Source organism: Denticeps clupeoides, chromosome 2, assembly GCF_900700375.1.
Source record: "Denticeps clupeoides chromosome 2, fDenClu1.1, whole genome shotgun sequence".
In the NCBI taxonomy this organism is placed as follows: domain Eukaryota; kingdom Metazoa; phylum Chordata; class Actinopteri; order Clupeiformes; family Denticipitidae; genus Denticeps; species Denticeps clupeoides.
Window position 1 is genome coordinate 13,028,740 of NC_041708.1, and position 27,638 is coordinate 13,056,377.

General features: G+C 40.2%; 1 protein-coding gene across 4 annotated transcripts in view; it reads right to left on the reverse strand.

The window, feature by feature from the left end:
- Positions 1-27,638, reverse strand: part of dock1 (dedicator of cytokinesis 1) — a 263,022-nt gene that overhangs the window by 209,959 nt on the left and 25,425 nt on the right. For 2 of the 4 annotated variants that reach the window (XM_028961081.1, XM_028961080.1), the window contains exons 2-14: positions 26,745-26,828; positions 26,143-26,183; positions 24,925-24,980; positions 23,004-23,100; positions 22,411-22,559; positions 21,290-21,425; positions 17,311-17,468; positions 17,101-17,182; positions 15,488-15,623; positions 13,134-13,206; positions 11,424-11,563; positions 9,488-9,613; positions 8,370-8,494 (exon numbers count right to left, since the gene is read on the reverse strand). In XM_028961081.1, the coding sequence (XP_028816914.1) occupies positions 8,370-8,494; positions 9,488-9,613; positions 11,424-11,563; positions 13,134-13,206; positions 15,488-15,623; positions 17,101-17,182; positions 17,311-17,468; positions 21,290-21,425; positions 22,411-22,559; positions 23,004-23,100; positions 24,925-24,980; positions 26,143-26,183; positions 26,745-26,828 (1,403 nt within the window). The remainder of the gene's footprint in view (positions 1-8,369; positions 8,495-9,487; positions 9,614-11,423; positions 11,564-13,133; positions 13,207-15,487; positions 15,624-17,100; positions 17,183-17,310; positions 17,469-21,289; positions 21,426-22,410; positions 22,560-23,003; positions 23,101-24,924; positions 24,981-26,142; positions 26,184-26,744; positions 26,829-27,638) is intronic. The other 2 variants (XM_028961083.1, XM_028961082.1) reach the window with 1 other exon arrangement.

A 27,638-nucleotide genomic window follows, 5' to 3' on the forward strand; every position in this document is an offset into this window, starting at 1 on the left:
GAGGTGGCGTCGCAGTAATTTATAAGGATAACCTCGGTATTACTCATAAACCCGGACAAGGATTTAACTCTTTTGAGATTCTACATACCAATATAACTCATGTAGTCTCACAAAATAAAAATCCAAAATTCAGTCCATTGATTATTATTTATAGACCCCCTGGATCCTATTCTGAGTTTCTTAGTGAATTTACAGATTTTGTCTCCAAATTAGTTGTATATGTGGATAAAGCCCTAATTGTCGGCGACTTTAACATCCACTGTGATAAATTAGAAGACTCACTAAGAACCGCATTCCTGTCTTTATTAGACTCAGTTGGAGTTAACCAACATGTAATAGGACCTACTCACGAAGGTGGTCACACGCTCGATCTTGTGTTGACCTTCGGTTTAAATATAGAAGATATAGTTACTCTTCCGCAATCTGAAATGATCTCAGATCATTTCCTCATCGCTTTTAAAATATGTCTGAGACACAACAAACTCAATCCCCCTCGTTATAGAGACAAACAGACAATTACATCAAGTACGGCACAGAGGTTTATTAATACCTTACCAGATTTATCAACGCTGATAAACTCACCGTCAGACCCCGCTGAACTTGACCAAGCGACCAAATGTCTAGAATCAACACTGCGTAGTACGTTAGATATAGTCGCTCCCCTCAAAAGGAAGATAGTAAGAGATAAAAACTTAATTCCTTGGTATAATGATCACACGCGCTCGCTTAAGAAGACCGCCCGGAAATTAGAACGCAAAGAGCGTCAAAGAAAATTAAACATATTCCGAATAGCTTGGAAGGAGAGCCTGCTTAACTATAAGAAGGCTCCTAGCGCGGCTCGATCAACGTGTCTGTCCTCGTTAATAGACAAAAACAAAAATAATCCCGGATTCCTGTTTAAAACTATAGCCAAACTAACCAGGAATAAGACAGAAATGGATGCGACCACTCAATATCATCATAGTAGCGATGATTTTATGAATTTCTTTAATACTAAAATTGTCACAAATAGAGAGAAGATTAAAAGCACAACAAATAGCTCCGCCGATATTTCCATGGCAAATAATCTTCTAATAGACCACCGATTAGAACGATTCAACCCTATTAAAGAGCATGAATTAATCTAATTAATCTCGTCATCAAATCAATGTACTTGCGCTTTGGATCCGATTCCAACAAGGCTCCTTAAGCAAATAGCACCCAATGTTATAAATTCTATCCTCAAAATTGTTAACTCGTCGCTTAGCACCAGCCACGTACCAAGTTCGTTCAAGGTAGCAGTCATTAGACCCCTGATTAAAAAGCCGGATCTTGATCGCAGTCAGCTTTAAAATTATAGACCGATATCCAACCTTCCGTTTATATCAAAAATCTTAGAAAAAGTTGTAGCCCAGCAGCTGAGCGCATACCTAGACTGTAACAAAATCCATGAAGTATATCAATCAGGATTTAGACCTCATCATAGCATTGAGACAGCGCTGGTTAAAGTGGTTAATGGACCTACTGTTGGTCTCTGATCAGGGACTCACCTCGCTGCTTGTCCTGCTTGATCTGAGTGCAGCGTTTGACACTATTGATCACGCTATTCTCCTTGCCAGGTTAGAGAATGTTATCGGGATTAAGGGAACAGCCCTTGAATGGTTCAGATCATATTTGACCAACCGATATCAGTTTGTGGACATCAATGGTGTTTCGTCTTCACATGGTAAAGTAGAGTTTGGTGTTCCACAAGGTTCTGTCCTAGGTCCGTTACTTTTTTCTCTATACATGTTACCTTTAGGCGACGTCATCCGCAAACACGGTATTAGCTTTCATTGCTACGCTGACGACACACAGCTGTATCTGTCAGCAATGCCAGATCAGAGGCAGCAGCTGAACAAAATAGAGAATTGTCTGAAGGACATTAGACAGTGGATGCTCACCAACTTTCTCCTGTTAAACCCTGACAAGGCAGAAGCGCTTGTACTTGGGCCTCAAGCAGCCAGGCATAAACTGGCTGACTACACAATAACCCTGGATAGCCTTTCTATCTCACCGAGTATTGAAGTGAAGGATCTAGGTGTCATCATTGATGCAGGTCTCTCATTCAATTCGCACGTAGATAATGTCACTAGAATAGCATTCTTTCACCTTAGAAATATTGCGAAAATAAGAAATATCATTTCAATGCATGATGCAGAAAAGTTGGTCCATGCATTTATTACATCAAGGTTAGATTACTGCAATGCATTATTGTCTGGATGCTCTAGTAGGTGCATGAGTAAACTCCAGCTAGTAAAGAATGCAGCAGCCAGAGTTCTAACTAGAACCAGGAAATTTGACCACATCACCCCAGTCTTACAATCACTGCACTGGTTACCCATCAAATTTAGGATTGACTACAAAATCCTACTTTTAACCTATAAAGCTCTAAATGGTCTCGCCCCACAGTACCTGAGTGAACTTTTGGTTCTTTACGAACCGCCACGCCCCCTTCGATCAATGGGTGCGGGGTCATTACTGGTACCAAAGGTGCAGAAGGTCACAGCTGGGAGCAGATCCTTCTCCTATAGACCTCCGCAGTTGTGAAACAGCTTGCCTGTCAGTGTCCGGGATTCAGACACAGTCTCAGTGTTTAAATCCAATCTGACAATTAACCCTAATCTGTTTTCTCTGTTTTTTTGCTAAAGTCCTAGACCCTCATTTCACTTGATTTTGATGCAGTGTCAATTATAAAGTCCAGTTTATCACACAGTCCCCCTGTTAGACACAGACAGAGTTAAATTCACCCTAGTTAGGCTGTCCTAGTTAGGGTACCAGGCCACTGTAGCACCAATATACCACTATAACCACATATTTCAGTATCGGTCTTAGAGTGCAACCGTCTGCCGCTGCTTCTGTTTGTTTTTCTCCGAGACACGGAATCAATCGCCCAGACTACTGGCAGACCCCAGTGATCAGACCAGCAAATAAAACCTGGTTCCTGACAACTGCTTTACAAGGACAAAACATGAAACAAACCAGAGGGTCACCACAGCCACCACCACCATTACAACTACAGCTTCAGGGATCTTCAAATGGACCAATAACATCATTATGGACATAATCTAGACCATGACACTGGACTGCATCCTGGACTTCTCCAACCCTACAACCGTAGGACTTATCATTATATCATATCCAACCCTGCACTGACACCATTTGCAGGCTCACTCTACCCTGGAAGGGGGTCCCTCTCTGTATCACTCCTTCCCAAGGTTTCTTCCTCTCTTTTTTTTTCTCTCTCCTAGAGTTTTTTTTGTGTGGAGTTTTTCCTTGTGTGCAGAAGGGTCAAGTGTGGGGGGTGTCAACTGTAGGGCCTGTCAAAGCCCATTGAGACATACTGTATGTGATTTTGGGCTATATAAGAAATAAATGTTGTTGTTGTTGAACATACAACCATGGAGGTGTGAGGCCACATTGCTGAATGCTGTGCTAATTTCCATTCTTGAAACTTTAGCAGTCATTGGTGTCTTTAAACTTTGTTCTCATAATTCTAAATAAAATCCCTAGTTTTATTTTCATTAGTGCTGTTAAAAAATCATTGTAGGATAACAAATCATGTGTTCATATAGCAGATCCATATGTTAACTGAATTACTACCACATGTATATATGGGTGTGAAAACAGACCTCAAAAAAGAAAACCATCCACATGATTTCCCCACCAAATAGAAGCGAAGAAGCAAAGGAAGGGGTATCCTTTACTTATTTTAAAGATGTTTAAAAATGTAAAGACCCTCTTAAAGAAGTTATAGTAATCAATTAATGTAGCCAGAAAAAAAATCAATATTATGTCTGCAGGGGGGTGAAGTTAAAAAAAAAAACCTATTACAAATTCCATGGATAAACACCATGCTTTTGTTTCCATATGGCCTTTCACAGAAAATTAATTATTGAAATGTTAATTGTTAGGTGATGTCATTTGACCCACCTAATTGAACAGAGAAGCCATCTGGTGTGTGTCTGTCTGTGTGAGTGTGTCTGTGTGTGTGTGTGTGTGTGTGTGTGTGTGTGTGTGTGTGTGTGTGTGTGTGTGTGTGGAGATAAGACAGCGAACACATGAGTCATTTGGACCTTAAGCGGAAGCATTACCATATCAATATCTAAAAATATGTTTGTTCATATCTGGTATATAACAGACTGGCTGAAACCACATGTACTGTGCATGACTGCAAATGCAAATATCATGGGTAAGTATACTGGATTTGAGACGCTTTGTTATACTAACCTGATAGAATCCAGACTTTTAAAATACATGTTAGTGTGTTGGTGTGAGTGAAATTTGACTAAATGGAATGTTGGACCAGCACACCCTGATAATATGTACTGACACAGCTACAGAAGCATCAGTGTCTGCAGGGTGGTAGTAGCCTAGTGGGTAACACACTCACCTATGAACCAGAAGACCCGGGTTCAAATCCCACTTACTACCATTGTGTCCCTGAGCAAGACAATTAACCCTAAGTTGCTCCAGGGGGACTGTACCTGTAACTACTGATTGTAAGTCGCTCTGGATAAGGGCGTCTGACAAATGCTGTTAATGTAATGTAAACGCAGTCATTATGAGTTAGAAAGTGTTTGTGTACTTGCAGTCAGCCAAGTTGTTTGTCTGTCATTTGATCTATGGCAGCTTAAGTCAATCTCCAGTTGAATCTCCACCCTCCACTCGGTGTGCAGAATAAGAAATGCATCAGTCAATAAATTGAATCACTTCCAATGCACTGCAATAAGGACTAAAGTCTGATTAAATGGCAGAATCAAGTTGTAGGTATAAAATGTGCATGGAAACATGATTGATGCTATGTCCCACACCCGGTCCATCTGGCTTGATTTCTTTTACCCAATTATCTACCACCACAACTACAATCCTTGTCAAAGTCATTCAGATGCTTGCTTGCTTGTTTCATTGTCAAGAACAAACATTTCACTTGCTGCCTAATACATCAAACAATTTTATAATGAGATTATAGACTTTTATCAACATTATATACTTTTAGTGTGGCTGATGAGGATACATAGACACAGGGTGTCCCACTTTCTCAGCCCCTTTTCCTCCACACAACCAATGGACACACTCAGCAGCTAACTCTTCCTGACAGCCAGCAACTATGAAGGAGAACAGGTGTCGTCTCTCAGCTGCCCCAGCACTGCTGGGGGCAGGGAGGAAAGCGGGGTAGTGAGATATGTTTTGTTTTAGGGTGGAATGCTGAGTTCAGACACCATCATTTCATGGCCCTGGCCTCAAGAGCAAGTAAAGATCTTAAAGATCTTTTAACTCTGGAAGATACTGAATACTAATCTGGACTTTGGTTTTGTGGATCTAAGAGCTTGAGTTTCCCAGTTTGCTCTAGTTATGCTTTAATTAAATTGATGTTAGTGTAGATAAATACTATATTTCACATTTTAATAACCAGGGCTCTGACAAAGATGGATACACAATCATGTGTGAGTGACAGAGAGTGAGAATGCAGAGACGTGTTGTTGAGAGGGGTGTTATGCCATGGGGAATGTTGGGGAACGTTGTGGCATGTTGCTAAGACACAAAGCGAGGCAGGAGCATAATCCATTTAACCACCACAGCATGAGACTTGTGTTTTTGCTTGCTTAAACACACAAAAGCAATAATGGCTATATTGTTTTTCACAGAACCAAGCACACAGTGGAACAATTAACACATTATATCAGTACATAATTCATGTACACATTTTTAGCCAGTGACCTCAGAAAAGTCATTTTAGCAGTCAGAAGAATCTTATTATTGCATTTGACTATATCAGGGCTGATTGTGGAAAAAAATCCTAAACCTGAACTTTTTTTCCATGCCCAGGAGGTGAGTAGGGGTGGGAGGTGAATACAACAAGTCAGTGGACAGTCTCTTTTTAACTTCTAAAGGTTTGTTTAAGCTCCTAACAAAAAAAGGGATGTCCATTTCAGACATTTGCACCAGCACCATCCACATATGGATGGTGGATTAATGTTAAGCAAAACGTCTAGTACAAAAAAGTTCCTACCTTCTGACAATTAGACATATTGACAGCAGAAACAAGCATAAACTGAGGCAACAAGGGCAATGATTTAGACAGTGTATATGACTTTTAAACAACTTCAAAAAGTTCAGAAAGTTCAGTCATTTTGTCTTCATGACTCTGTTGAACTATTGGCTAAACTTCTCCACAATTTCCACTGGAACTGCTTCATCTTGTCTGCATATTTTTCTGGAAATGTGCAGAAGTTCAGACAAATTGAATGCATTGACAGTTGGCTCTCAACCCAAAAATCACGCCAACATCAGTAAGTGGACCAAAAACTCTTCACTTAACAGTATTGTATTCTTATTTGTACTCTGCCTTACCTTAAAAGGTAGTAGTGAAAGCAATTTTGTGTAAGCTAATGTCAGTCTTTTCGGACAGATAACATGTCTATTGTATCTGTGCATGGGAGTTTGTTTGATTGCTTCAGAATCACATGAGAAATCTTTCCCGCTCGTGTAGATTCCTCCTCTACAATATCAGACAAATCCGTCCTTATTTATTAACACAGGCCACACAGATACTGGTTCAGTCCTTAGTAATTTCATGACTGGATTACTGCAACTCCCTTCTTGCTGGTCTACCTCTAAGTACCATCCGACCTCTACAACTAATACAAAATGCAGCAGCACAACTAATCTTCAACCTTCCCAAATTCTCCCACACCACCTCTCTGCTGCGCTCCCTCCACTGGCTCCCAGTAGCTGCACGCATCAGGTTCAAAATACTGATGCTGGCCTACAAAGCCAAACATGGAGTAGCCCCATCCTACCTCACAGCCCTTATTATACCTCGCACTGCACCTTGTATTCTCAGAGCCTCCTGTACTGCTCATCTGGTTTCTCCATCTCTGAAGGAAGACACTCATCTAGACTCTTCTCTGTCTTGGCCCCTTGGTGGTGGAACGAACTACCCCTTGATGTCAGAACAGCACAGTCACTGAGTATGTTCAAACGGCAGCTCAAGACCTTCCTCTTTAGAGATTACTTAGATTAATTCAGAACCTTCTTATTTTCTGACTTATGTATAGAAACTACAACACAGTGAATATAAAGATTGTATTCATAGTTGGGGGTCCTAGTGAACCAGAATTGATCACTTCATCAATGGTAACATGGAAGCACATTGTAAGTTGCTGTGGATAAGGGCGTCTGTCAAATGCCTTAAATGTAAATGTAACCCAACTACTTCCTCAGGCAGGCAGGCAAGGGAAGCACACTTCACTCACAGATGAGTGGCTGTGTCACATTTTCAAGAGTGTCAAGGGCTGGTGTCAAGTATATTCAGAATTTTGACGGCGGGTTTGTTTTTATCGGGCAAGAAAGATAGAATGGGTTAGAAGAGCTGGTGCACAAAGCGCAAGTAAACCAATCAAAGCAAAACCGGAAGCTCCAACCTTGCAACAACACCAGTTGCCAAGAGAATTTTCTGCATAAATGCTCTAGTACATAGATATGCATCACACACGGCTCTCCTCTACTGTGTCTTTTGAATTTGACATAATTAACCAATTCCACAATCAGACGGCTGTATCCTTTAGGGGTTATAAAGGCCTTGATGGAGTTCTAACAGACACTGGGAGCAGAACCGCACACACCACTTCCATGCTGATTCAAGTGCCTGTTCCAATAGAGGGGGCTGTAATTATCTCATTCTCTGCTTCATTATAATTGCTAGCCAGTTGTGTACACAGTGTGTGTCTGCGTGTGGATATGTTTTTGTGTGTGTGTGTGTGTGTGTGTGTGTGTGTGTGTGTGTGTGTGTGTGTGTGTGAGTGTGTGTGTGTTGTGTGCGCACGTGTGAGTGTCAGAGATTCTGTTGAGTTTCCGATGGCTCAGCTGGTCTTAATGGGGTCCTCCAATTTTGTTAATCTAAAATTACCTTGCGAGAAAGGAGGCCTGATGCATCAGTCCTCCTCATCCTCTCATTCAGGATGGAAATGACCACTACCCAGTCAGAGAAGCTGACCTAATTACCACAGTCACACCCCTAATCCCGCAGTCATGCCACTAACCATCCCTCACAGACCGCAGAGCCGGTTAAAAAAAACAAAAAAGCAAAAAAAAAAAAAAAAAACAGTTTGATTGTTTGAGGCCATTTGGATTGGTGTGTTTCTGTACTAAGTGGATGTTTTGTGTGCGGTTGGGTGTGTGTGCGTGTGGGTGTGTTTGAGAAAGAGTGCGTGCATAAAAAGTGTGTGAGTTTAATGGTGGAGAGGCCGTGTCAGATTTGAGGTTCACATCAACATGAAAGATGAGTATCAGAGCAGAGGCCTGGAGGGAAACAGAAAGACCAAAAGACCAGAAAAGGCTGCTGTTACCTCTAGCCTCTTCCCGTCCTCATCATACACAGACATCGTCACCTCCACATTTTTGTGTGTGGTCTTGTTGCCTTTGTCAAAGTCTCCTTGGACCAAAGTGACGTAGATGTCATTCCTCACATCGCCTACAATCAAGGAGACACAAAAATCATCACCAAAGAAAACAATGTTAAATAAAATTTCACAGACTTTTCACTCAGAGATGTTACAGAGTACAGGACTGGGTTTCTTTCCAAAATGTTAAAATCAATTTCAACCAAATATATTAAACATGCATTTTTTGCTGAATTCAGCCTTCAAAACAGTTCAATTGCAAAAACATGTTCTGCTAGTGTGAAGGGATGGACTTGGTATTGGCAGAAGTTTTATTAAAATCATTATTTTCAGTTTGATTACTCATATACTTTTATTTTGTTGGAAATCGCTTATGACCTATTGGTGCTGCATGGTTGGAAAAAAAAACACGCCCTAAAAAGAGAGACACTATGGAGTTCAATAGGGGGAACAACTTAATGCCAAAGACCATAGTTGATGTATATATCCCCATATCTTGTTGAACAGTAAAGCGCAGTTCATGTCAGCAGAAACAAAAGGTCCAACCACTGTTGTGCAACTGAGCTGAAAAAGATGCTGTTTTTCATGTAATACATTAAAAGCTTTACTAGAAGTACACTACTGTGCAGAACCATAAGACCAAAGGGAAAAAAAAAAAAAAACACATTTTGCATTTGTGTACATTTACAGCATTTATCAGATGCCCTTTATCCAGAGTGACTTACAATCAGTAGTTACAGGGACAGTCCCCCTGGAGCAACTTAGGTTTAAGTGTCTTGCTCAGGTACACAATGGTAATAAGTGGGATTTGGTTCATAGGCGAGTGTGTTACCCACTAGGCTACTATGACCCAAACTACTACTAAACTAGTTGATCGTAACAAAGCTGTAAATAGAGGTTCAAAATGCAAAAAAAAGAAGAAAAAGAGAGAGAAGAAACAGAGTAGGAAATTTGTTGAATACTGCATTTAAACAATCTGATCAAAAGTTTAAAGATCATTAATTATTATTAAATTATAATTATTCTGAATTTTCAACTGGAAATAAAAAGGTAAGCATGTCAACCTGGCATAATGATCTCGGGAAAGCCCATCTTTCGAGCCACGGCAGTGGATCTGTCCACCAGGTGAGGGAAGTCTTTCCTAATCTGATGGATATCTCCTGGCAGGAGCTTCAGTGTCACCCACAAACCTGAGAAAATTAATGGGATATTTAAAACTTCATCCATTAATTTTACTTCAACCACCATATCTCAGTATCCAGGAGAAGTTAATCATGCAGAAACACTTCTCCACTTTAATTAAAATTAAAGAATTATTAAAGGTATATATTTGTGCTCAAAAGAAAATTTAGTTTAGTTTTAGTTTTTCTAGTAATTTCGACTATTTTAATTATTCTACGGCAGTTTATAAAAGGTTTCTATTTCTGTTTGGAACAAACCTATATGCTATACTGTCTATATACATCAATTACCACAGTTTTTTTTCCAAGATTTTATGGACAGCTGGAAAATGAGATCGGAATCACAGTGACACTGTCAATAACATATAAAAAGAACACAATGTAACTTCAAGTCAATCACACTTCAGTGAAATCAAACTGAAATCAAAGCAACACTGATTGACAATCAATTTACAAATCTACTACTTGTTTTAAGGACATTACATCAAAGTCGGATCAGCCTGTAGTGTGTTTTTCCACTTGTGACTCCAAATCCAGACCTCCATGGATTGATCAAATTGATTTCCATCAATAATTTGTGTGATTTTGTTGTCAGCACCTTCAACTATGTAAAAAAATAAATATTTAATAAGAATATTTCGTTCATTCAGATCTAGGATGTTCTCTTAATATTTTTGGAGCAGTGTATAATGAAGAAAAAATCTAATTTTGAACTCCTCTTTTAGCAAACTTAACAGCAGTCCCACTCATTTTCCAGGTTCAACTTCCACCACTGTGTCCTCCAACAACTCCTGAATTAACTCAGTCCTGGACACCAAACCCTGTCTGACTCTACCAGTGACCCCTTCATTTGGCCCTGAGCCTGAATAAACAAGCCTGGGTGTCACTTCTGGTTGTCCCATGGTTGTGGTTGTATCACCCTGGGTCTCAACCATATACCATAATAAACAATGGCAAAGTGATGCTGAAAACAAGGTGCTGGGTCTTTAAGCTGAGTAGCACTTTGTGATTATTATTATTAAAGAACCTGAAAGAAAACAACAGATTAGGAGGCTATCATCCTCTCACAATGCAAAGATTGTAGTGTAGTGTTTTCAAAGTGCTGTGATTTACATATTGTGTGGGACTTGTTTCCTAGTGTAAGGTTATCCTCAGGATTTACATAAACTAACAAATAAATGCTTGCTTGTTGACTGCATCTCCACATCACCAAAAGCGACAAACATTCTTGTGATTTAACCGCTCATCACTCATCATTATCCAGGTTTACCTAAGAAACTTCATCTTGACTGTTAACAATGAGGTGGTGAGATGCATCAGACTGGTAAAATATAGTTATTCCAAGGACCCAGTGAATGACCGTTCAATTAACTAGCTAGGAGGGTTAAAAACAAGGCCTGGATTCCAAATTTCGAAGAACCCTGCACAACACGCTGCCTCCAAAACCAGTGTCAATCTGAACATGAGCTACATATACATGTGTTACTGTACAGCAAAGCAAGAAAACACACACTAAGCATGAATATTTTTCCCCTAGATGTTGCTTCATCTCATATAACTTTCTAACTTAGAGTAGAATGTGCACTTGGGAGCAGATCGGAATAAATCCTTCCAAACTCAATTAAGCCCAGACACAACATTTAAAATATTTTACTGTTACAGCCAGACACAACCTGAGCACACTTTAAATGATTTGGGTAGCCAAAATGCATTATGGGCAGCTTTTTTAAGTTTGCTTAGGTCGCCTTAAAAAGGATGGTACACAAAACTGCCTGCCATCTTGACAGGTTATTTTCACAAGATACGTTTGTCATGTTACCTTGGCCTTTGTGATTGACTTCTTTGGCAGCGATGACCTTGTTTATGACTGTCTGGAGGAAGTCGTTCTCCCCTGCCACCCTGGGTGAGAAACGGGAGATGTTCAGCTGCTTGTGGCGAATGGCGTGATCCAGCGCTAGCCTGGAGTATGCACACACACGGGCACACACCACAAAAGGAGAGAAAGAGAGAGAGAGAAAGAGGGGAAAAAGAGGGGGTGGGGTGAAAAAGGGGTGTAATGATGGGAAGAGGATGGGGTGAGAAAGAATAGAAAGACAGAGAGGGGGTGAGGGAAACACCAAACAGTGATGCAAAAAAACATGACAAGACACAAAGCCAATTTTTTTGTTAGGCAACAACGAGGCAGGATGGGCAACAGGAGAGAGACACACAGAGAGAGCAAGTTTAGGAGACCGAACTCATCTCCACTGGCCTTAATCCTCATCCCCAGTGCTGAAACCAACAGGTGGGACGAAGCTTACATTTGGTGTTCACCAAAGGCCTCAGCTTGAGACAGAAAAATAATAAAACACCACCTCCTGTGTGACGGGTCAGAGGATCAATTACCAAAAAAGAATGATACAATGATTATAATACAAGAAGCAATACACACAATCCCAGGCTTTCATTTTGCTGGGCAAGCAGTACTGCAGAAAACAGAGGAGCAGGAAAGCGGTAGAAGTAGAAGCTGTTGAGAGAAGACTGGTGATGCCTGGGCATGTGTGGGATGGAAGAGACTGTGAGGATATGTGAAAATACGAAAAAAGAAAGAGACAGAAATAAAACAAGAGTGGAGTCAAAGAGTAAAAGATTTTCTTCTCAAACTGTCTGAGGCATTTGGGACTTTCCAATAAGCAAAACCTTCCCAAGACACAGAAAAAAACTAAAGACATCAGTTAAAAATTATTCAAAACAATCTAACAAAGCCAGCTTCATTTTACGTCCAAACTGGTCTGACAGAAAACTGAACAAAGCAAGTGAAGAAAGAACTTTTTTGGCCCAGGAATCTCAGTTTCATGTTTCCCACCTTAAATGTTCTTGAAAAAGTAAATAGAATGCATCTGCTGTATAAATAACTCTGTGTTATATGTGGAATCAGTCTAATATTTGTATTATTGATGAAGAAATACTGCACCATCTGTTTAAAGGTTTAGGTATCCTCAAGATTTACATAAGTAAGTAATAGAAGAAATAACCAGTTGGGTTTTATCTGTATCTTGAAGATACTCAGAGGAACAATCTATAATGATGTTTTTATAAAAAGTTGAAGATCAGGATGGTTTTAAACCCATATCCATTAACGCAGGACATTTGCAAACATCAGTAAAGATCAGGTTTCTCCTTGATGAATATTTTTAATTATGTAAATCCTGAGAACGTGTTTGACATTAGACCAGCAAACAAGCCCCATGCTTGGCAAATATCTGTGCCAACAGAATGTTAACTGCAGTATCCAAATCTAAAGCATTTCCAATGTCGCTGGAGAAAAAAATAAAAGGTTACCCAGGCTCCAGCCTGCCCTCAGAGGGAGACAAGAGTTAATGAAAGGGACTTAATGAAGTCAAGTGTGAGTCAAGTTGTGCCCATGTCAGGCATCACAGGGCAACTAAATTAAAAGAATTAAAGACATTCAGAAAACCTCATTCATAGTTTCATATTATCTACATTTCATCGTTTAATTGTGTGTGAGTATGTGGTGTTGTAAGCTTACGGCTGAAAGGGAATAAAGTGCTGCTTGTCCTCATCGTCCATTTTGCCGGTAATGATGTCAGTAACGTCCATGACTGAAGAGAGGGAGAAAAAAGCATAATAGGTTCTTAACATGGTTATGGAAATGTTGCGTTGAAGTAATCACTGTCCAACACCACGAATTGGATCATGATTTCTTCAAGCTTCATTTTACCCAGCTAACTGATTATTCCATCTTTTAAGAATGGAAAGGGTTTATGGGGTGTTTGGTGGGGTGAAGTTGTCGTCATCCTCAGCCTAATGTGACAGGAGGCCTATTATGAATTGTAATAATATAAATAGTTTAATATTTGATATATGTATTTAATCTTCAATCAGCCGAAACACACCCATGTCATGCCTTTTCTCACCTCTGGCTCCCGGTAGCTGCTCGCATTGAGTTGAAAATTCTTGATGCTTTTCTATAGGGTTGTAAATGTAAGTGCACCCTCTTATATCAACACACTACTAGCTAGCTACACTCCTGCATGCCCTCTCAGATCTGCAAACGAAATGAGACTAAAAATTTCCTCTTCACGGGGTCTCCGATCCAAATCGATTTCAATATTCTCCTTTGTTGTCCCTAGCTGGTAGAACAACTTGCCCTGAGTCTAGCACTTAACAATCCCCTAGCATGTTCTATTCCTGACAAGTTAGGCCTTATCAGGGCTCTTAAGTAACACGTAATTTGAATTATTTATAATCATTTATACACACACACACACACATATATGTATGTATGTATGCATGCATGTAAATATGTGCATGTATGTCTGTGTAATAAAGAAAAAAATTAAGAAATAGGAAGATGCTCTTTTCCCAACATTTGGCTTGTGATTGCTCCTGTACTACTAACTTTTGAATCATATACATGGTGAGGCACCAAAAATCAGAAGGTTTGTCCCTCTTTGCTGAAGAAGGACTGTGTGTAATTGACCCCCCTGTCCGTAAATGGTGGACAGAGAGGCAATTTAATCAGTTCACCCCAGAGCAGGTTACCTGCCCACTGGGGACAAATCAGATGATAATTTCTCTTTCTGCTTCAAGAGAGGAACTCTGATTATTGGCCAATTTATTTATTTATTGGGGTTGGGGCTAGACCTCAATCAGCATTTGCAGGAAAAAGAGGTCAAGCAGATTGTTAGTTGACGTTTAATATAACTAAAAGTTTTAGTTTATCACATTATAACTGCTTGTTAAATGTTTAGTGTCAACTGGGCAAAAAGAAGATCAGTGTCAGACCCTGTGAAACGCAATGTGCTCAGTGGCAGGGAAATTAGAGCAGCTTGTGCTCGTCACCTCCATGATATTCATGTGGGTCGGATGATCTAGTCACAGAAGGTGCCCTGAAGTACAAAATTACAACTCTTCCCACATTACTGGACCCTTCTGATATTTGGATGGTAATCATATACCAGTGCATTTCAATGCACTGTTCTGAGCTGTAGCTCAAGCTGACTGCTGTCCTTGTATACACACACGGGAGAGAAAATACATTTGCTGTCTGACTCCTCTATGAATGGTTCCAATTTGATTGTTAGTATTTTCTGGTGGACTTATTACTAAGGAAAACCAACAGACTATGCAGCTAGTAGCAAATTGGTTCCCTGTTCGCAGCCCTGAATATTTCATATGTGCTGTAGACTTTACTTATTTTGCAAATGAGAGGCATGTTGTATATTGTCATTACAATGTTAACAGTGATGCTGCTGCTTCAGGATCACAGCCCTGACGGGAACCGTAGAGCATGCACTAGTTTGTGTCTAGTTGAACATATACAAGCAGAAGAGTTCATTCAAAATTTTAGATGGACTAACAGAATTTATTTTCTCTAATGGCATGGAAGCATAATGCTAGCAACACTCATTCCTTATTTAAAAGTGCATTTGCATATATAATATTTTTAAAAACCAAATGCTCCATGTCATTGGCTCAAAAAGTAGATGTGGTTAAAGCTATTACTGTGCACCAACTTCACAATCCCACCACATAATGTATAACATAATTATACCTCATTATTTCAGATAACAAACTGAAGTAAGGTCTACAGGTATCAAATTGTATGGAAAAGGGGAGAGCGTCGCTTTTTGGAGCAACTTTGACTGCCGCTGAACAATCTGCTGGGCGCAGCACAAGGCGCTCTTCAGGTACTCATTCTATAGAAATCAATTGGATTCAGAACACAGCACTGTGCTGGACACATGAAGTATGTGATGTCCTTTAGTGTGCTCAGTTTACAGAAAACTTTAATCCATGTATTTGTTGCGATGAGGGTTTGCGAGGTGGTTTGTCTAGACCACCGTAAAAACTAAAACTGTGCAGGTGGTAAAGGATTACCTGCTACTCCAAATGGCCTCCTAAGCCCTGACGTCAGCTTCTTTGTGTTGTTGTCCCGTAGCTCCATTCGGCCCACCCGCACAATTTGACACACAAAGCTGATTTTCTCCCTTTTCAAATCCTCGCTTCCAAGGTCCTGTGGATGAAAGGCAACAAAAGCAAGAATTGTACACAATATGCGCAAACACCCACACACACAATGACTCATTAGTTCTAAGCCCGTTTGCTTGTATCAAAGCCAAAGCCTCAGATAGGACAGGGCATCATTAGCGTTTGAGGAGAGTAGCATGTTTCCGTTCTTCTCGATACACTGACACAGAAAAACCAGAGCGACAGTGAAGCCAGATATAACGCTTGTTAAATCTCTGCTCTGCATATAACACCTTGTTAAATATCTGCTCCAGGGAACCGCCCAGTTATCAGAGTGATTGATCAACTTGTCTGAGCATTTTGGGGGAAGATGAAGACACCGTTTGATTGCGGCCTCCAGTTTTATTTCCAGGTCAAAGTCCTGCTTAGATTTATGCACTTATTTAAAACTCTGATGCAGGAACACGGTGACCTTTAGGAAAATAATTTTTGTGTAGATTCTCAGTGCTGGGCAGGAGGGCACAAATCTCTGAGCTGAACTTCACAGCTGATAAACTGAATTTATGGTTTTCTAAAAGTGCTTTCCACTGTGATACAGACTGGAGTCCCCTAACCTATCCAAGCTATCCAAATATGGAAAAATATTTTACACAATGCAAGATTTTTTCCCACCAGTTATTTCACTCTTGGTGGTAAAGCAGACCTTCTTCAGCTTCTTTCAAGCTTTTCTTCAAATCTAAAGGTTACTAAATCAAACCACACTAAATAGAACATTTTAAGTCCTAGAGACATATTAGTCCTTAAGTCCTTAGAGACACACCGTGTCTGGTGTGACTGACAAAAATTAAACCACAGTTCCACTAGCCAGCACAGTTACAATGACAAACCTGATCTTATCCTCAATGTGGAAACCTCAGTATAGGAAACCTTTATTCTAGTATCAATGTTTTCCCAACAGCATTGGAAAAACATTTATATGTTAGGTTAAGATGCAGAGCTGTCAGCATAAAACAATTTTCCTGACACTAACATTTACAATGCACACTCAGAAATAAATCAAAACATGTTCACTGACAAGCGTCTACTCATGTGCAGGGGGATAGATGAATGCTCCATTGCATTGTGTCATGACTGGAATTGATCCTCATTATTATTATGTGGAAGGCTGTGACACACGGCATGAACTGCTCATTACACAGGCAGTTTACAGCTGGGTAAAACATTATGACAGGCCATAGCTTCATAATCACTAGAGATAGCAGTAACTCAGTTTGACATTTGGTGAAGCATGTGTCCAGAAGTAGGAATCTATGCGCTACTGAAGAAAAATAATCACAGGATCTACTAAAGGACATTGGTGACTTAAGAAACAAAGCATGGAAACTCTTATTTTATAGTCAGGATTAGGGAGTAACGCATTTTATTGTGTGTGTGTGTGTGTGTGTGTGCGTACGTGCGTGCGTGCGTGCGAAAAAGAGAGCGAGTGAGAGAGAGATTAAAGTAGACTGTAAGACAACACACACCGTGAAGACAGCGCGGAGATTGTGAAGCTGGTCTATATCCTTGACCAGTCCAGAGCTTGACCACTTCACCAGGTAATTTTCACTGAATGGTGAAAAGATTTAAAGAGTACATTTCATACAAGCAGATACAAACACATACACACTTACTTGTACATCATCACATGCACCTCTAATAAAATGTGTATGAAAATGGGAGAGTGTGTCATGCACCTGATGAACTTGGATTCCACAGGATCGTAGAGTGACATGAGCACCTCAGCGTCCTCTCCGATTTTACAAACCACATTTTTGAGGGTGACGAAAAGGGCAAATGAAGGTGTGGAGGCAAACTTGGCCTGGCGACTAAGATCCAGGTTTTGCTTCTGGGACTGGAATAGAAAAGAAAAGGAATAAAAAAATGTGTCCACATTAAAGCATAATAAGGACAAACAAGTCTGAAACTGGGAGAAACATAGGGCAAAACAAAAGCTGGGTGATAAAAAGAAAAAACATTTATTTACAAAATAACATAAATTTACAATCCCATATCAAAGCAAGCGCTGGTGATCCCTTTAAAGTAACCAGTGTGATACCTACACTTCAACAACAGACTATAGTTTCTACTTTTGCCAGAACCATACGTTACAACAAAAAAAAATTAAGACATAGGCTACTGCATTTGGGATATCTCTATTTTATTGCAAAAGACATGATGCCACTGAGCATGGTGGAAAACGGTGGATTTATGATTAAAGTAATTGACACGTTACATGTTGGCCGTAAACATTTCTCTAAAGTAATTGACACGTCCTTGGCCGTAAACATTTCTCTCATATGGTAATTCCCGAGATATATGCATAGTGTTGACAGATGGTTGAAAAGGAGCAGCAAAATGTGTCATACTTTTCTACCAAATCAAATTTGTGGTCAAGTCACACATGTGAACCATATTTGAGTCTCACTGTCCAATTTATGATTAAAATTTAAAAAGCAAATGCCTTCAAACTGCCTACTTCCTTAAAGACCATACAGGTAAAGTTATTGCCTTAGACCACTTGTATCCTGGGGACTGAGTGAAGACAAACAAGTCTTTATTTTGTATAATTATATTCACTTGAAAACTAATATTTGGTTTTGTAGCCTTATATCTTAATAAAGAAATGCTTTGACAGTGATTCGATTAGTATCGTGATGCTGAAAATGCTGAAAACTAATATTGAAAAATGTTCCCATATCGCCTGGTCCTGGGCAATAGATATGAAAACAGACGCAAAGTGCAAGCTCAAAATTGTGGGCTTGTAATGAGTCAAGAATTTTTTCTTAAATCATACTTAATTATTTGCAATTTGACATATTGATGGGTCAGTTTAGACTTATCATAGACACACAAGCATGTAAACATAAAAATATTGCATCTCAACCAACACAAAAAAAAATAAAAAATCCAAACATGTACACAGGTGAAGTCAGGCAAAAAAAGATAAATGACAGCATGTTCAAAGGTCATAGTTATCTTTTTCATTGCTCATGTGACCAAGCTGCGGTTATTTATCCAAAATTGTAGCCACATCCTGTCTCTGAAGTTGTAGTGCAGGTGCAGCGGGAGCAAGTCCAGCATACCAGGAGATGTGCCGACATGTCCCAAAATACCACAGTACTCTGTGCTCTCAAAGGAAGGGGCTTTAAACATTCTAAGAATGCAACGACGGGCATCCCAGTGGGACGTAGAAAGCATAGCAGGGGATCTGAGATGAAAGGACACACTATTACCTTTTGGTTATAAAACATATTGCATTCCTTTCGTCCTTCTGTCGAGGGTCATCCAAAATATTATCACATTATCCTGCAGTCCATTATCAAATGATCAGTCCTGCAAGTCAGTAATTAAGCCCATTTTCCCTAACATTGCTGACAAATACAATTGAAAATGGGAAGCCCTAGAAATTTTGCTGTACATCTTGCATATAGATATGTAAGGGAGACCAAAAGATCTCCCTGTGCAGGATAGCTGAGCGGTAGTGGTGGCAGGGAAGACGACATGAAGTGGATGGTAATTGGAGGCAGATTCAGTAAAAATAAATAAATAAATAAATAAATAAATAAATAAATAGTTAAAATATAAAAAATAAAGCGTAAGTAAACCGCTAAAAATCTCCAATAAAACTCCTCTCTTCTCTCATTTGGGCCTATCAGTATGACAGACCATTTACTATTGTGCTGGGAATATGTTTTTGGCTCCCTGAGGGTACCCGTTGAAACTAGTGACTCAGGAGTCGAGGTGAGACCAAGATCTGACATATGGGACGAGTTGGAGCCGCCAGTGTGAGTTTGGAAAGCCCGGAAAAACCCAGAAAAACCCGGAAAACTGGGAAAAAGGCAAAAAAGGACATGCATTACATTCAAGGCTGCCACGCTAAGACTGTGAAACGCACAGAAACATATGACATTGTTTTATTATTACCCACAAAATGGGTTCAAAGTTTAAAATGGTAGGGTTTACTATTGTGCAGAGGAAGAACTTTTCAGCTCCCTGTGACTAGCCTTAAAAGCTAGCAACACGGGAGTCGAGGCGAGTCAATCTGACATATTGGATGTGTCGATACCCCCAACGGGTCAGGAAAACCGGAAAATTAATCAACTATCGACCGGACCCTCCTCTCCAGTACCTTGGAGTAGACCTTTCCAGGGAGGCTCAGGAGTGTGATTCCCCTATACACCCTCTGGTCTCCTTTCTTGGCCGTCCGGTACTGCTCCTGGAGACCCACAGACCAGTCATGCCCTGTAGGCCTGTGGTGTCCACCAGCGGGTATGGGGGCTACCACCATAACAAGGTCCATTCAGGCTCAATGTCCTCCACAGTGGTGGCAGCGGTGGTCTAGCGGTTAAGGAAGCGGCCCCGTCATCAGAAGGTTGCCGGTCCGAATCCCGACCCGCCAAGGTACCACTGAGGTGCCACTGAGCAAAGCACCGTCCCCACACACTGCTCCCCGGGCGCCAGTCAGGGTGATGGGATAAATGCACATGTGACAATCACTTTATTAGGAACGGCCGGTCCTTTGGCCACTTCATTTGGAACATCTGCTCCATCATCCACATCATTAAGACTGCATGCAAATTGTTCAAATTTTCTTGGCCACATTAGCATTTTTAATGTTAGCATGCTAACATTGGCATTTTAACAAGCTAATTTTTCAACATGCTCCAAATCTCACCGAATTTCACTTGACTCATCTCGGCCACGCCCTCTTTGCATTTTTGATGTTAGCCTGATAGTATTAACATGCTAACATGCTAATTTGTCAACATGCTCTAAACATCACAAAATTTAATGTGACGCATCTTGGCCATGCCCTGTTAGCATTTTTTACATTATCGTGCTAGCATTAGCATGGTAACAAACATCACCTAAAGTCATGTGACTGCCTGTTCCATCGGCTACTGTAGTTATACCGCCTGCTCTTACAGCTGACACCAGCTCTAGAGGCTATGCCCGCTGCTGCGACCAACGCTTGGACAGGCCCATCCAAATTTCCATGGATTTTAGTCTCATCTTAATCTTCTCTCTATCACCCATCTAACAACTTGGGCCAGCATTTATGGTCGTGGACCAAACCATCTGTGAGAGACAAACTAATATATTTGCAAAAACATTAAGTTCATAATAAATCATATGGTGCATTCAACAAATAATAAACTAATAAACATTTTGAATTGAATTGTACGTATTAAATTTGAATTATGTACCACTAATTAGTTTTTTTCATTTCTATAAATAAACAAAATAATCCTATAATGATTTGAATCTAATTGAAATCACATTGTTTGCCTAGTGCCTAATGTCAGTCAGATGAGCACAAAAGCTGCAGGTTTGAACCCCACTTACTTCCATTGTGTCACTGAGCAAGGCACTTTGCATGAGTGTCTCCAGTTGGACTCTCCCTATAACTACTGATTGTGAGCCGCTCTGGATAAGGCTGCTCCTTCAGGGGATGGATTAAATGCACATTTCACTGGGTGCACTGGGTGCTGTGCTGTGGTGTGAAACATGTTACTATCACTTTCAAATGTAAACATTGAAATTTGACATTTTGCCCAAATTATTAATATATAACTGCTAAGACAGTCTCAGGCTCTAGGAACACTGGTGTGTTTAGAAAAAGGGAAGAATGGGATGAGGAATACAGTTTAGATGCTAGCCAGCACACCATACCTTTTCCTCCTGAATCCGCTCTTCGATCTGCCTCGATGCAGCCTCGTGGGCTCTGAACAGGCTGACTGTGCTGGTCAGGTCTGGGTCCAAAATGTTGCCATCCTTGTCTCGCACTACCAGATCCAGATCCAAGTACCTAACAGCAAAAGATTGATGCATTTAAACTAAAATAAACTTTTAAGAAAAGCAATCAAAAAGAGTGCCAACATTCAGAATTCATAAGTTTTTCCATTGAAGAGGTATATGGTTTAAGAAATTGGGATATATAAGGATTGCTGGTGCCAGACACATGGCCTGTAGCATCTGACAAACTGATGACCTTTTAACAAATTAAAGGTCTCTGGAGCCAGAAAATAACGATCTATTGAGCACCAGTTCTGGAGATGGAAACACCTCGTTAATGAGAGAGGTCAAAGGTGAACTGCAAAGCATTGCCCAAGCTGACAGGAAGGCTACAAGCTTACATAATATTCTGTGTTCCTGTGTTCCAATGAGACCATGTTCACCCAAATGAAGTATGTCTATACTAAATTAAGTCTAATACATTCATCCTGGATATTTTATACCAATGACACAGGAAAAAAAAGCCAAGCAGGGATGTGTGACTGGCCATGAAGTGGGGAGGAAAGTCACAAAAAAAAATCCAATCTACAGCTTAATTCTCATATTTTAACTGGAACAAATATATAATCTGCATGTAAATTTGTGTATAATTTTTAATTAGCCATGTAAAATTAGCCATGTCACTGATTATTTGATAATGTATTTCTAATGTGTAAAAAAAGTTATAGATTTCAACCAAATTGATAGGAGTCAAAGTTGTTGCTTTATGAAAAGACCACTGGTATCCTTGCACAATTAAAACTCACTTTGGCATAGGCAGAAGAGTAATTTCCATTTTCAGTGAGGATGGTTCAAAAGGTCAAAACCAGAAGGGTGTTAATTGCGGTAGGAAAAATAGGGGCATTAAAATGCATTGCGTTAAGATGTTATTAACTCGTTTCATTCTATTAGCATATTAACGTTAACTTTGGAGGGCCTGGGGTGAGACAATGATTAAATTCCAGTTCTTTATGAATTTAAATGAATAAAGCAGCCAAAAGCAGACGTCGATGTCTTACTTGTTGCCATAGTCGATTTTGGAGGTGACTTTCTGTTTGAGTTCAGTGAGCTCGTCTTGCGGAAGCGTGCCAGACAGGATCTGAGACCGCCACTCAATTAGGTCATAGATCATGTCACGGACTGAATTGAACATCTCCCTCTTGTCTCCCTGTAAACACACAACAAACACACACACTTGTTTGACCAAAGAATTCAATTAAGACTTTTTAAAGGGTCTGTTTCAGTTTGGTAGGAAGTGGTTGACTGCCTATAAGGGAAAACATGCTGCTGCCCACATAATAAGGGGCCAGAATATGAGGACACAGGGAACTAGATTAGATTAAATGCTAGATTAAATATTACTTTCATGATGTAAAAGGTACATCACAAAAAAGAGTGGGAGAGGAAGAGAGATCAAGGGAAATTTTGCGGTCTTTATTGTGCTCTATTCATTACATGATCGTTCTAAGAGTTAGGAATCTAAAGCATCGGGGGTAGAATAAGTACCTGTCTTTTAAATTAATGTAATAATGTAAAAAAATTTCCCCTGATTATGACAATTGATTAGTCATCATCCGCATCAAAGTGTGGACAGAGAAGGAAAAAGACTCACCACATAGAGGTCTCTCCATATTGACGCCCATTCTCGCAGTGTGGTGGTGACCTCCTGAACTAGTGGCAGTTCGTTGGGGATCACAGTCTCTTTTTGCCTGCAGAGAAAAAGGTATGCAATGCTGTAGAGGCACACATACAGATTTCCCCTTGCAGTAAATGCTTGGCTGAAAACGTGACAAACATTTTCCTTCTGTAGCAGCCGCTCACTTGTGTGACTTGACCCCTTCTCAGTAAAATGACAACAAGAAGACGGAAATTTCCAAAATAAATCCCATATTTTTGTCATAAGAGCCTTCACAAATAAATTCCCTCAAGGCAGAGGGTGCTTACAGAGACGGTGACAGCTTGAGGTCAAATCTCAGCGTGCTGCACACAGCACAACACTCAAACACTGACGACCGCACTCTGCTGACTCAACTACACGATGTGTGAAAAGACTGTTGTTCTTGTTGAATTATGACATGCATACGAATGGGGTAAGCTCATTTTGATACCCATCGATTGCTGTATATGCCTTAAAAGACCAAAAAATATTCTTGTACTGGTTTTATGACAGACATGGCAGTGGTGGCCTAGTGGTTAAGGAAGCGGCCCTGTTATCAGAAGGTTGCCGGTTCGAATCCCGATCCGCCAAGGTACCACTGAGGTGCCACTGAGCAAAGCACCGTCCCCACACACTGCTCCCCGGGTGCCTGTCATGGCTGCCCACTGCTCACTCAGGGTGATGGGTTAAATGCAGAGGACAAATTTCACTGTGTGCACCGTGTGCTGTGCTGTGTATCACATGTGACAATCACTTCACTTTTTTTACATAAAAGTGGTTATAGAATGAACGAAGCCATAGCCTTACACAACGCAAAGCAACACTATATTTGACTTTGATTTGGCCTTCGACTGAAGTGAGAGACGAATTTGTGGTAGTAATTTCATGTTAATTGTTGTATATGAGAAACAGTGCTGGGAGACTATTGTAATTAGTGATTGTGTTCAAATTGTGGTTGTTTGGTGAAGGAATGTTGGTTGGACCTGAATTGAAAGCTGGAAATAAAGGTTACATGACAGCGCAATAAGCAAAATATATTGCTGAAATTGCCATCCCCACACCCTGCCCCCTGGGTGTCTTACATAGCTGCCCACGGCTCACTAAGGGTGATGGTGATTTCTCACTAGGGTAAGTATGATTTCTAACAAATCACCCATGCCTAATAAGAGCCGGGAATAATCAAGTATTACAAAAATATATGTTTTGTCTATGCATTCACTGGTCCCATATCATCAAGAGGACAGCCTAAAGCAAATGCAATGCATTGGCAACACAATGTCAAATTAAGCTAGCAGATCTACCTAAAAATTTATTTTTAGTATCTCAGTACACCAGCCTTGAAATCTTGTGTTGGCAGTCTGCAGACTTTTGCTGAGTTGTTATGCATCAACTGAATTTTGCTGCATTTCTGTTTTTTGTTCCTTTGCCACACATTAGGATGGTAGCCTATTTCAAATATCAAAAGCTATATAAAGAAAATTATATAAAGAAAAAAAAAAGGTATATAAAGAAAATTGTCACACTGGGTAGTACAAGTCACTAATTTAACGTGACCAATTGTCTTTCTTAAATTGAGTTTTAAATTCAAAAGGCAACCACGGGAAAACAAACATCAAAAATGCACAAGCCCTGGACATGCCAATAACAAATTCAGCAGATTTAGTTGTGATTTGAAAATATACTCTCATCATTGCTCCTGAGATATCATTTTATGCCAATATTGCACACACCCTTATCAATTTGCATTGTCCATCAGTTTGTACACAGCAATTTTATGTATGACCCATGCCAACCTAAACTGAAATGAAACCTGGCATGATTGATGAACCACCAGGTGCATGTTGAACGGTGAAGAGAATAATTGAGAACCACTCACCCAATGCCCTCAACGGTGGCCTCCTTTAGATGGATGTAGCATGCTGGAAATATCCCCTAGAACAAAATGACAGCCGTTACTTTGAGATAATTGATGGAGAAAGAAGCAAGAGCGTAGGATAGATTCTGTGTGTTGCTAATCTATGGGAGCAATTAGAAAAAGTTCTGGAAGAAAATTTGTTAGAAAAAAAATGGTTAAAAATCTAGGGAAATTAATTTCTATTCATTGAAAAAATAAATGAAAGCATGATTTAATGTTGATAATTGTTATCCTTAAAACTAGGGGTGCACCGAAACCACTTTTTTGGAAAAGACGTACGAGTACTTGCATTTCAGTACTCGCCGATACAGATACAGAGTATCTGTATCAGAATAAAAACATTATTTAAATTTACAGGTAACAGCTTTAGTCATCTAATTTAACAAAAAAACAAGGGACTAGCTTGGAATTAAGATTTTTTTTAAATGAAAAGCATGTTGTATGCAACATATTATAGAATAAATCATTAAACTCTCGTCTATCCACTGGGAGGTTAGGCTAATTAGCGACACGGGGCTAACACGGCTTGTCCAAAGAGCCGTGGTGAAACTAAACACAGAGGAGGCTTGCAGTAGGCTGTGGAGTCGTGCAGTTTAGGCAGCTCCGTGTCAGTCATGTAGCGGCGGCTTGGGACATCATATCTGGGCTCCAGAACATGAAGGAGATGCAGGAATCCCACATTTTTTACCTCCGAGGGTGGCTGGTCACTCAATGCAATGTACTCGATAATTGCCAGGGTTATTTTCACAGTCTGCCTTTGTTTTGTCGTCTTCATTCACTTTTAAATTGTTCCACATGGCTGACATGTCTTGCCTCGCCTTCTCCCCACTCTGAGCTGGGGGCGGGCACTCGGTGTCTGTGATTAACCCCTTACCCGCCACTCAAACATAAACATTTTTCAGACCGTGGTATCGGTTCCCGGTATCGAGTACGAGTATTTTAGAAAATGTGGTATCGAGGCCGATATCAGTGCATCCCTACTCTTTATCCCTAAAGAGATAGATGTCTACTACTGTATCATAAGCCAATGAGCCTTAATGGAAAGTGCATTACCTTGATTTCATTATATAAAAAAAACAATATGTGTTTTATTGCCTTTATAAAGTATTTCATTAATTTCATTAAAAATATTAAATGTTTCTTAACAGGCTATGGCTCCCCATCAACATTTCAACTCACCTTTTTGGACTTCCTCCGAAGTCTGCTGCCTCTGTACCATCCTAAGAAAAAAAATGACAAGGATTGACATGAGGACACGCCAGGGGACGCTAGAATATGGTACAGTGGACAGAGAGGAACAAGGCTGGAGGAAGTTGAAGACAATCACTGCACTGTATGTTTACACAGGAAGTGTTCACTTCTCTCTGATGCAAATCGTTCATCTTTGTCTCTGTCAACACTCTGTCAAATCTGTGCGCTGTGTTTTACGCTGACACTGTGCCTAAATCACGGCCGTGTGCAGACACAGCAGTCACGCGCTAATGCATTCTCCACGGGCTGCTGTGTCTAAATAAGTAGGGCACATTTAATAATAAATACAAAAAACACACTGTAAACAACACCAACAATGCGGTCAAGCTTGGGGGAAATGTTCAAAACCTCTTATTAATTAATTTATTTGGATAAAGCAGGCTAGTGGATGTGAGCAAATGATTTCCTCCTCATCACAAAGTCTAAAGGCCTGTGACAAAAGGGCAGGATTATCTGAATGAGAAAATGATGGAGTTGAATTTTAGCCTGTAAAAGCTGTGAGGGGTTGTGCCACAATAATTGAGTTTTACCTTCGTACGTTTCCAGGATGTGCACCGTGTCCCCAATTTGTAATGACAGTTCCTCTGGGGTCCGAGCATCATAGTTGTAGATAGCTATGAGGAAGAGAGAGAATAGGTATAATTGATCACATAATTGTCAATAAACAAACAACAGTTTAACAGAGTTTCACACACAAACCCAACTCCCAAAGTGTCTTGAACACAACAGTACTATTTAAAAAAAAAAGGATTGGAGTAAATGGTTAATTATTTGAGAGAATATTAAATTCCTAAAGTTTATAAATGTGCACATCAATAGACAAAAAGGCTTATTTTACCACTTTTGGAGAGAAAACAATACACCAAAAAAGGTACATACCAAACAATGCTTTTTGTGGGCCATTACAATCTCATATTTAAGTTTTCGTTTGTTATTGAGATGAACAGAAAGAATTCTAAAAATTATGCAAAAGATACTTATAATAATCTGAAATAACCTTGATCAGACGATTATGTAATAACTGTGAAGGGCAGTCTATGGACCCTTCAACATCCACAATTGTCACTCAGTTTTGTTCACACATCAGGGGCAACATACCTGCAAATAACACCATGTTCTTGTATGTGGTTGTCATTTAAACATGATGTGGGCAACCTGGATTCACACACACACACACAAAACCTGACACAATGACAATGACACCCCCCCCCCCCCCTTCTTCCCCAGCACGCATGTACACAAACCACCTGTCATAGTGTCAAAGGTGACAGAGAGAGAGACAACGAGAGAACAAGACAGAGTCTCGGGACGAGTGAACAAGCTTGAGCTGGAAACACCTGCAGGGCTTAATTAGACAGGTTATGCAAGCGTGGGGTCACTCTCCGGCTGAGCCACACGGGGCCCCGTCACTGGGGTCTACATCA